At 35.9% G+C, this 12,069-nt stretch overlaps 1 protein-coding gene across 1 annotated transcript in view; it reads right to left on the bottom strand.

Annotated features, from left to right (window-relative positions):
• TBCD (tubulin folding cofactor D) overlaps window positions 1–12,069 on the bottom strand; it is a 134,799-nt gene that overhangs the window by 58,293 nt on the left and 64,437 nt on the right. Inside the window, exons 15-17 of the mRNA XM_009279453.2 lie at window positions 10,535–10,592; window positions 4,971–5,000; window positions 1,326–1,411 (exon numbers count right to left, since the gene is read on the bottom strand). Coding sequence (XP_009277728.1) covers window positions 1,326–1,411; window positions 4,971–5,000; window positions 10,535–10,592 — 174 coding nt within the window. The remainder of the gene's footprint in view (window positions 1–1,325; window positions 1,412–4,970; window positions 5,001–10,534; window positions 10,593–12,069) is intronic.

The raw sequence follows: 12,069 nt of genomic DNA, 5'->3' as shown, positions 1-12,069 counted from the left end.
AGACAGAAAATAAAAACTGCTTTGTGAATTTTGAGTATTTTGAATTTTCTACTAGTACGAAAAGCTAGAGTTTCCAAAATCACATTGACGCCACATGGATCTAGAGCAGCATCGAATACCACGCCACTGCATTTCCTCATCTCAGCTCAGTAGGCAGGAGCTCTGGGGAAGAGAGGCTCTGGGGAAGAGTGTAGGAGGAGGGTGTGGACCCCAGAAGGAATGACAGTAGGAACGACAGTAGGTAAAAGGTGAAGATATGTACAGACTGAAATGATTATGCACAAAAAGGGACAATATGGAGGTGGACAGATTAATAAAAAAAATACTTGAGGAGAGGATAGAAGGTTCCAGTGCAAATTATCTTAAAAAACTGCTCATTGGAAGTCACAAAGTGGAACGGAGCATATAATCTCTTCAAGCCTTTCTAACCTGTTGGCTTCTGAGCAACGTGCAACTCCATAGGGCAATTTATCTTAGCTATCTTAAAATGGTCTGAATCACCTTCTGTAGGTGCCTGTCTCTTTGCATTGGCTATGGAGAGAGGCTAGACACCTAGGCTAGACTGCCTTAGACAACTAAAGCTAGAACCCAGCCCTCAGTCTTTTTCATCTTCTCATGAGGAAGTGCAATCTTATGTTCATTTTAGTCATCCTGTGCACCCAGCTTGCCTCTGAATTCCCCTGACTTCAGCATTATTGTATTTTCAGATAGCTGACTGGAACAGAACACAGTATTCCAAGACAAGCCACTGATTTATAACAGCACCACATCAGTTTTGGTATTTCCCATTACATTCTTTGCAGGCTCCATACTGCAGCGATCAGTTTGTTTTTTCAAACGCTACTGCATACTGTGGTTAGATTTTCACTGAGCTATCTATGAAAAATATAAGCACTCAAGTTAAAGGTCTATGCACAGACCACAAATTCAACAACTTGTGCAAAGTATTTTTTTAAATGGCTATTAGTTTACTTTTTTACCCACATCAGAGTCTATCTGCCATCATAACAGCCTCTCCTTTTACTACAACTCTTCAAAATCCGCTAGTGTTCTCTAATCTTGACCAACTTCGACAGTTTTGTGACACCTGCAAATATTGCCTCTTGGCTGCTTCCTCCACGTAGACAAGAAAATCACGGACACATTTTCACCATGTCTTATGCATAATAAGCAGTCTGATGCAGAAATAAGAAAAATCAAATTTTCATTTATTCAAAGCCAACAGTAATAAACATAATGTTCAGTAAGATGAAACAACCAGACAAATATTTCATTATGTAAAAGAAGTCCCTCATGTTCAGGAAAACTAATCCTTGGAAACTTACCTTATAGTCAGATAACAGTTAACTCTGTTACCAACAGCAAAATAATCAGCTGCAGTTAGAATGTCTATGCCATGTGGAAAAGTGCCCTACAAACATCATAGGGAAGAGGGAAAAAAATTAGAAAACGTTATTTAAAAATGTAAAATACTTTCCAAATAGGCAACATTATTGAAAACAAATCTCCTACTACTCTGCAAACACTGAAAAAATACAATTTAATTTCTAAGTTATAGTAAAATCACTTGTACTAAAGATATAAAGGATGTTGGATATATAAACAGCAAAATACCTAGCTTCACTTATGAGTGAATGATAAACAAAGTAAATAGCAGCAGGTAAAAAAAACCTATGCCATAGTTATCTTAACACCTTCAAGTCATGTCCAAATATATATTTGGTAAATGCATGACTATGTACATACACAAAAAAATGATTTATCTAAAAGAATGTTTAGATAAGTGTAAACATGCTTTCATTTTATGTGAAGGAACAAGTTATCTGCTGTGAGTTTTATGAGGTATAAAATTGGAGATTTAGGCACCAAGAAATGCATCACATGTAGAATACATGGGACTTCAGTTACTTCTATTTGTTTCTACTTACACAAATATTTTATGACTTATTTATTAATGAACTACAAAAGTGGGGTTAGTTTGTTCGTTTTTAAAAAGAACACTGGTGCCCAGCAAAGCCTGAAATGTTGAATCCTACAGAAGTGTCACACTTGTGACATCACTGCTCAAAAAATTGTTTTTAGAAAATAAATTATCTTTCTAAAAATGCAATTGCCACCTAAAAATTTGCCTTTTATATAAGCAATACAATTCAGATATTCAGAATTTTGATTGGCTATGACTGATTTAATACAGTATTACACAGCAGGGCTGTGTTTTGGAACGAAGGAGGCAACATAGCCTCCACAAGCCATAATTAAGTACAAATGGAAAACAGCCAACTGAAAGACACTACACTCACTTACAAAAGGGACAATCATATGATATTTAAGCAATAAGGCTATGTGGAAGTACAGGTTCTGGATATGATACAGTTTTGTTTGTTTACAGCTCACTCATCCCTTCCACATTAGGATACAGCCATGCAAAAATAGTAGAAAATATCTCTAGATCTAAGCCTGAATAATTGAAGAAGTATATATTGCAAGCAGTGGGAAGTTGTCAGCTACTGTGGAGGTCTTATTCTGGGAAGCATAATGCCAACAGTCCAAAAAAACAAGGCCTGGAATCTGACTGAACCAAGAAGGATAGACAGAATATTTATGGCTTATCCAAGAGACTACCTGCAAGCCCTAATAATGGTGAAATGAATGTACTCTTCAAAAGCCTAATGAAACACTGATTAGGGATAAAAATGCACACATGAGAAATACCTCAGTATGATTTATAGCCAAACAAGACGACATACAATTAAATATGTAAGAATGCATACTGTACATAAGGACAATCACAGCTAAACACTTTCAATTCTAGCTCCTCGTTGGAGCTTGCTATCTATTACTTGGCTGTAAGTGTGCCAATTTGATGCCATCTCACCGAAGGTCACGGTGCCGCAGTGCGTGTCAGTGAGACAGCAAAATTCCTGAAACCAAGTTCAAGAGTACAGAGGTCATGGCTGACGGGAGAGACAGACTTCAGAGGAAAAGCTAACAGTTTCTATTCTGTCAAAACACTTAAAACTTACTTCTCCAATATAAAAGTTTGTCTTAGTAGAAGTATGTGCATGTCTCATGATTTATGCTTAAAAACAATTCTTCAAAATTTTCAAAGTTCTCATTCACATAAAGTGTAAGTTACAATGGCTTCTTTTTCTGAGGCCATAAAAGCAAGCTCTGGGATTCAGAACATGTTGAATTGCGAAGGTGAAGCAGGCAGGAACCAGGAAGTAAACGAGGTCAACTTTTTCCTCCACCTATTTAGTACCAGCATTGTTACTTCTGATGGAGAATATGTTTTAGCTCCTTCCAATTCAGAGAAAGGGTGTCTCTTTCAACACATTACATCCAGGTAAAGAACTACAGAGGGTGTATCCACTGATTAAGTAACCATTTTCCTAGGCAGTAAGGAATGGTTCAGTAAGTAAAACTTCTGAACTTCTACAGGAACCAAATGGAGACTGATAGCATTCTTCACGCCATGAAAACTTACTATTTCTCTGCAAACTCCTCTTTAACATGCCGACATATAAAGTAAAATTGTTGTGTGTTCTACCAACACTGACAAATTTGAATCTTGCATCAAAGCAGAATCAATAAGCAAACTTTCTGGTTGTAAACTAACTTAGACTATACCCCTCTGATTAAGAAATACAAAACTCCACAAGACTTTTGCTACATGGAAGCATTTCTAAACCTGCAGCACCCAGGAGCCCTATCTCACCTGGAACTGAAGTCACAGTAAGGGGTTTACTTCATTCAGTACCTCATGAAGTGGAATCAGGCTGAGTTGCTGTGAGATGACTAACCTCTCCAGGGCAGTAACTATAGACCCAGGGAAGAATCACGCTGGCTTCTACTTATCACAGACTCAGTTGGGTCAGGTCACCAAAAATACCTACCCTCTTCCTCTTAGTCTTCTTGCACTCTTTCTCTGCTATTAACCTAATTCTATGTAGAAATACATACACCAGTTACAGACACGTTGCTTAATACCTGTAGCTCTAAAGGAGTAATATCCCAGCTCTTAACGCAGAGATCTTCAGGAATGGTATCAGGGAAAGCGAGACAGCATTTTAACAAAGATCCCTTAAAGAATAGCTTATTGATAACAAAATTTGCTTTAACCATGCTCACATGCCCCCCTCTGTCACAAGAACCCCTGAACCATTCCCCCCCCCCCCCTTTTTTTTTAAACTCTTTCTTCCCCTGTATAACATTACTTCCAAAAACACCCTGAACCCACCCCCCCCCCCCCCCTTTTTTTTCCTCGAAGTTGTATATTCAGCTTTATTAGTTCCTGATGAGAAACCAGGAAACTTTGAAATCCAAGTCTTTACCCTATTTGCTTCTTCTCCAAGGTTGCAAATCAAAGTTGTTTGAGCATTTTAACTACTTAAATGTTGCTAAGTTACATAGGAACCTACCACAATACTTTTTATCAAAGCACTTAAGTACCTCCAAAAGTAACAGATTTCTCAAAATATCTAGATGGTAGTATTACTGTACAACAGGCAAAACCAAATACTGAGTTAAAGACTCTTAAGCCTAGTTCATTGTTGTATCACCAACCACAGCAAAGATTGTGCAGCACACTTCAGCTGTTCCACTACTATTGAAAACTAGAAAGTCAATGAAACAAAAGAATAACAAAAAAAAATGCTCTTTTCCTGCTTTAAGAGCGTTACAGTTTGCAAGGTGTGTAATGGCCATCATACATGCTGATTTTGCTTTTCAGAATGAATTAAAATTACCAGAAAGCTCACTGTCTCCAAAACTAGAATACTAGAATAAAACTCACATCTCAGAAAAGTATTCCACAAGAACCTGTTTGCTGATAACAAAAATAATTACTTTGTGACATCCTTTTACTCAGTTTCTCTGAAGCCACAGCATCTAATTTTGATTTTAGGTACTACACGTTTACAGTAACCTCCAAGGCACTAATGAATGAAGATTCAGGAAAGTTACCATACCTGTCTCCCAACATTCTCCTGGAAGGCAGCCTAAGGAACAGAGAACAAACATACCAAAACGAGTCAGGTTTGCTTTTTGATAAACACCAGATGATGAATTCAAAACACACAACAATATAAATGACCCATGGCTTTTCTTTTTTAAATAAAGTAAGCTTTGTCAGTAGAACAAGCCCACAGGGCTTTTTTGTTTCTGCATCTCTATGTTCTGGTGTTCTTAAAGCTGTATGTTGCATGACAGCAGTTTAAGAACACAAGTTTATTAAACTAGTCACACCTGCAAGAGTGCTTTTGAGTAGTGACACAAGGCTCCACGCTGGAATTGAAAGTTAATACCCGTAGACAACAGAAATTGAGATGGCTCACTTTTGTCTGACTACTTCAACATAATTTGCTAATAGTAGGCAAAGTTTGATTCTTTGTAAATGAAAACTTCTGACAAAAATTACTGAGAATGCAATACTTATTTGAAAGATACACATCTGAAAGCATGCTGAAACACTGAAATTATAAAACCGGAGGACAAAATTAATGTATGCTTCTTGTGTTTTGCATTAAATAAACTCAAAATCTTGCAAAATACAACGAATACAACCATAAAGTTACTCTCTCTACTTGTATGGTATACAGAATAAAACCTACTTAACTCCCTACTTGAATTTTCTCCCTCTCTCAAAAAAGCCAATTATTTTTTGTTCATTAAAAGGATATACAATCGTAAGTACTAATAAAAACTTCTGTAAATTTTCACTCTTTTCAGAGGAGAGATCATCATTATCTGGACACTTCTCTTAGGGAATGTCACTCTGTATACAAACACAAATCTCCAGCGATGGACAGCACTTGTCACCTGACAGTTAACTGATATTTAACATACAGGGAGGAAGTCCCAATCTTTACTGAAAATGCCACAAGAACTTTGACAGACAGAGCTTCTGTGTTTCCTACATAAATACAGTACCATTGTGGTAATCCACCTGTAAAAACAAAAGGTTACGTTAGCTCACCAAGGTATCATACTCTACATATGGAGCAAGCACTCACAGAACACAGGTGAAGCAAGCCCTAATGAAGTCAGAGTCTCTTAGTGCATTTCTGAGGTTATGTCTGTTTAGGATAATGACTGCAGTTCCTGTAGACTTGCCCAGGCTAGTTCAGCTCCTGCTCACAGCTTATCCATTGCAGGACACGTAGCACAGGCTGACTCTAAACCGCTCACCCACCACCTTGGCGGGATTTGGAGCCCACCTTAGCCTGCTCGCAGTTGCAGCCACACTGCCAGCAGTGGCCCCGAGCTAACCAGTTCAGGATTGCCTTGGGTAGAACTGCATGGGCTGTCCTCCGCAGTGGCAGCAGCGTAGGTACGCCCTTGGGCAACACATAAAGCAGTCTTCCAGAACAGGAACATGAGCTGTAGCCATGCCCTACACTTGTTCTTTATTGTACGCTGTAGCCCAGCTTCTGACATGGAGGTTTTTCACTCCTTACCTCTCTACCAACATACACTCCCAGCCAGGACATCGTTTCATGTCACCCTGCATCATTTATTTCTTTTTACATACATGTTAGCTTTAGATCCCCTTTTATGCTATTGAGACCCTTTTACTCAGTATAGGGAGGTTTCAGCAAGGATGACACTCTCAGCTATTGTATCCAAGGGATTTAATAGTTTAATCACTGCACTACAATTTATTTTAAAAAGGTACTGCTCAGACAAGTGCCTTACTGATACAAAAGCTGTAAAGCTTTTTTTTTTTCCCCCCTTCTTTTTAAATCGGAAACTTCGATATCCAAATAATGTAAGCCTGGTCTCAAACCAGTGAAAGTTTTATTCTACTTACAATACATCTGTAGGCCCAGGACTGAAATATACTGTGGCAAAATCATTGGAAAAAGATGTATAGGGGCCTATAGACAATGTTGCAGCAAAACAGCTATTGTACATAAAGATTTCACAGGGTTTGTTTACTTAATGTAGGAATTTTAAAATTCCACTGCTGTATCACTATTTAATTTTCTAACTTACTTAGAAAAACAATCATGAAGACCTAAGAAATAGTCCAGCAGCATGGCAAAAACACTTAGCATTCATCTGATGTATGCTAAGCATCTAATTTACATGTTAATTTACACCTAATTGATTAGTTTATCTATAAAAAAACCATACAACTTGTAAGCAGTGGTTAAAGGATAGATAATAGTATTGCCTTACTATAAATATATTTGTCAATTATTTCCATTTAATAGCCTTGGAGAAAAATTATCAGTTTGTTAATAGATTCTCACGCTTGTGTTATGAATTCACAATTCATAAAAGTAAGAAGAGAAATATGGTAACTAGGAAATTCCTGTATACATAGCCTAGTAGCTACAAAATTTTCCAGTTGCAGACTAAAACTGTATAGTAAGTTGTTTCACAGCCGGTTGCTTAGGTTGAGGGAGGTTCGTAGGCATCCCCACGAACCTCTCAACTTCAGCATTGCTGTTGTGCATTTTAAAAAAAAGCTAAAAGGTGCCTCTTCTGCAAATAAGTTTTCAGCCAATTTACAACGAAAACCAAGATATTAAAACAAAACCAGAAAAAGCCCTCAAAGGAATGTAAAAACAGAACCCTAGAGTGTTTAGAGTTATATTTGGAAAATTTCACCACTGATTTAAGAAGGCTTTGTAGACAATGCACGTTCCAGCTGTGATGACTTAAACACATTACTGTTCTAGGAGAACAGCATCTAATCCCAATTTTAGCAACAAAAATGTGATATGGTAAATTATTTTTCCTGGGTGTGAAGGAGTACATTGCATAGAAGAAGTCACAAGGAAAACCTTCCCCACAATATTATTTCGTTAAAGCTTTGTGAGAGAAAGCAAAATAGAAATATGAAAATAATGAAACATATTGTTCATCCAAGTGAAAAGGCAATTTTCTAGAGCTCATTTAATGTTGACAGAATTCCCTCCTTGTTCCTTTAGCACTTTTGTTTCACCAAAGATTTTTCTTCAAAATACTTAGGAGATTTTCAATAACCGAAAACGTTACTATTTCAGTCATGCTTTCAAATAACTGCAAATTCCTAAAAGATGCCAAATATTTCAATCGTTTTGTAATAATAATTTTTCTTTTTTCATACAATCCCCTTCTGGAGATGGAAAAATTGGATGCAAAGATCTTAATTTCAGGATTCAATGGTATCAGAACCAAGATGACCAACTAGCCATGTAACCTGAATCTTTGCTGTTCCCACAAAAACTGAAAAAATATTAAAACATTCTCTAAGTCATGATTTTAAAAACTATCAACCAACCAAAAGGAAAAAAAAAACCCTCTCTTTAACATGTCAGAACTGAATGAAGCCCAATCCGAGATCACTTATTCATGTGATTATTCCTTATAATGATTATTCATGAAAGAGTTGCACAAGTCAGCTCAGAATGCTTTTGGAGCTTCAAAAGAAGTGTCTTGTTTTATTCTGTCTAACCTCAGGGTTCAAAATATCTCTATATGCTATTTTGTTTTATTGGTGCTCTGCATTATAATATATTGCATATTGTAATAGATGGAAAATCTAGTAAAACGTGTTTATTTAAATACGTATTTAACTGTAGTAATGATTGGAAATAATTAGGACTCTCAGGTATTTTTCTTCAAAACTGTAGTAATGCCCGGTAAACACAAAATATTTCCTTGCCTGCCTTTCTAAAATAAGAAAAAAGGTTTCAGTACTTTCATAACTATCCATATCAAAAGAGCAATTCCCAATTTTGACCAGCTCTAAATTAGAATGTACTAATGAAAAAACTGACTGGAGATAACTGAATTGCAGAATGCTCGATAGCTTGGTTTAAAGTAGAAGAGGAAAGTGAGAAGAAAATGTACTGTATTTTGTACTCATTTGAAATATGGAAGCATGATCTGCACTAAGCTTATAGCATTAGTAAATGTATCTGGTTTAGCACTATACTTCATGGTCAAACTATTGGTTTATGTTTAAGCATAGAAACATAATGAAGATTACACACGACAATTAGATCAAGCCACTAAAGGTAAGCAGTACACTTGTAGTGGCAATCATGTTAAAAAGAATTCTCCTCTTTATATATATTACCACTGATTCCTAGGACAATTCCTATAGAGCAAATAAATAATTCACTTTTCCCCGCCTACACTCCTTAATGTTTTGTGCAGTTCTCAGGAAAGCAAAGCTACCTTTATTTAAATAAAATCCTTAGAGGAAAACAAAGTGACTTAAATTAGCCAAGAATAGCAAATTCTACAGTTTCTAAAATTTAGGGCTTGAAGTTTGGGGGAAAGTAGCATTGCTCATATTCATCAGCTGTACAGTATGCGAAGAATATGTTATATCAGTACACAGTGATCTACAGCATCTTAGCTTCCATGCTTTGGTTTTAACCTATTTAGACAAAGTGATTTGTGATATGATTACACAAGCGACTGACTCACTTCCCCAGCAATTATGCTGCAGCTTCGTTCAACAGCTTAAACTCTCAAGCAGAGGTGTGGCTAGAAAAAATAAGGATGCTATCCAGGTATCCCTGAGAAATGTATAAATGCATTAGCTTTCAAAGTTTCAGTCAAAAAATAAGACAGACCTGTTAATTAATCTGCATGTTGCAAAGACTGCCTTTTTTTAAATGCATTCACAGTGAAGTTTATTCTTGGGAATAGAGACACCTGGTTCTTTGACAGACATTGTTTGGTCCTGTGTTTGAGTTAATACAGTTATAGGGTGGGGTTTTTTACATCTGTATAAGATAACTTGTTTTATCTGTTGAAACAGAAAAGTCATTCTTTTTTTTTTTTAGAAAGCAAGTTCAATATATACAACACACTGACTTAAATTCTTAAAGATGTCCATTCTTTATTTTTCTCAAATTCTATAACCTCTCCTCCATAAATTCCCTTCTCTTAAGAAAAATCACACATTCTTTTCAATTCTCAACTGCGTATTTTCTACAGAAAGGTTCCACAGAATATACTTTGGTGTCAGTCCTATTAACTAGATAACAATATCTGCCTAATGGATTTATCACTTTATTATAAAAATTCCCTGCCCTACGGAAAGAGTTTTGTACAATAACTGAAAATATGTTTGAAGGGGAGATGTTATTCTAGAAATTTTCAACATACCGCAATTACAGAGTAACAGTTAATGAACAATTAGAAAAGTATAACTTCACAAAACTTACCAGCTTGGTGACTTGAAAAAGATACAGTGTTTGTCTATTATGAATGACCCTTTTGTCTTTGATATTGTGACTAGAAAATGCTAACTAGCTCTTTCTTAGATAATTTATCTTATCCATCATGACAACAATACAGCAGATTGTGAACTGTGGCCATAAATCAAGATGTGGATCTGTGGATTGTATAATTTCAAATCTAAATTCACACCATACTTCTAAGGATTTAAAAAAGCACTTTTTTGCTCACAACACAATATATTGCTTATATACTGTGGTTCTACATAGCTAAGCCTACAAATTATTAAATTAAATGAAAACAAACAAAAAATAACAAACATATAAGCTACAATGTGGTAACTTACAGAAGCAGCTCTTCTGCAATTAACATCACGATCAAATACTGCAGCAATAACCAATGCACTGAGGAAATAAAATATTGAGTATTAGTACCAAAAATATGAGAAGAAATGCGTAACGCCATCATTTCAACATTTAGACTTCTAAGCAGAACACACAGCATTTCCTCTAAGGAAAAATTTCTAAACTAAAATTTGAGTTGAAATAACCATGTACTTCCTCGTTTCTGTAGTTTGCTGTGGACATTCCATAGCATAAACAGACAACTACCATCCTACTGTATCAAAGCAATTCAAGAAGTATGCAAATATCTTTAACTGCATAGAAAGGTTTTCTATTTTAAATATAGCAGGAGTTTAAAACTTGGACATAACTATCATCTCTAATGTGAGACTCATACAGTGCAATTTTAAATTAAAATAGCCAAATGCACAGCAAGTTTTATGTAGGGCTTAAGCAAAACTAAAAAGTTAAGCAATGGAAACTTGCAGCTATCTCTACAAGAACAATCACATCCTGTAAGTAACAAAAAAAATCAGAAAACGATATGCAAATCCTGCTAAAAAGTGACCTGCAAGATAAATTGCAAAGCAGTTTTTTTAAAAAGGTGACCTGGATATACAGATGCAAAATTATACAAAACTATTTCTTTGTGCATGAAGTCTAGTAACCCTGCACAGTTTAATTCTTCTACCCCAAAAGAACTGCTTTTAAAAGATGTGCTACACAACAGAAGAGAGAGAATATATCCCAGGACATGGAGTCTACAACTTTAGAAATCCACCTCCAGCATTCAATTAACTTCAGTGACAAATAAACATCACTTCAGGAGAATCATTTAAGCAGAAAATTATTCCTTTCAAACTCTAAAACTCTTCATTACATTATTTATTGACTCCAGGCAAAACAGGAAATAAATACTGGCTAAAAAGTAAATCCACGATAGCTTTGCTTTAGCATAAAGCTATTAATTACACTGATAATATCAAACTTCCCTGGGTAGTGGCTATCAGTTTCCTACAGTGAAGAATACTGTGGTGTTAAAATTCACTGAAATGCACAATCAATGTTGCCTCTGTAATTTCAGTTTACCTCCATCAAGGAAAACAAGAGACAGAAAGCAAGAATGAAATGAAAATAAATCCCAATAAATTGTTCTAAAGACAGTTAATGCTTTCTTATTGCTACTCGCATGAGCAACTCCTCTCTCTGCCACAAAGACATTAGTTGATTATAAGACAAAAGGAGGTCATCCAAACAATAGCGATCGGAAGAGCAAATGTTTAGGAAGCATTCCATTAGAAGTAGCATACATGGCTAACTGTTGAAAAAGTGCTGGGTCAAATACATCATCTTCATACCATGTTTGCTAATTTTCTTCTCTGGCATACAGAGAAACTTAAAAATCCTTTTAAAAGGATGACATGAACAGCTCCCATAAATCTTTTAATTATAGAAGAGAACATTCAAAACTAAGGGATTGGATGAAAATCATCCTGGAAAGCAAAAAGAAGCCAATTTCTGCCTGATGTTTCTGATT

Source organism: Aptenodytes forsteri, unplaced genomic scaffold (genome assembly GCF_000699145.1).
Source record: "Aptenodytes forsteri isolate BGI_AS27 unplaced genomic scaffold, ASM69914v1 Scaffold243, whole genome shotgun sequence".
In the NCBI taxonomy this organism is placed as follows: domain Eukaryota; kingdom Metazoa; phylum Chordata; class Aves; order Sphenisciformes; family Spheniscidae; genus Aptenodytes; species Aptenodytes forsteri.
The sequence above is the reverse complement of the archived record's forward strand: the minus strand, read 5'-3'. Positions and strand labels throughout refer to the sequence as shown.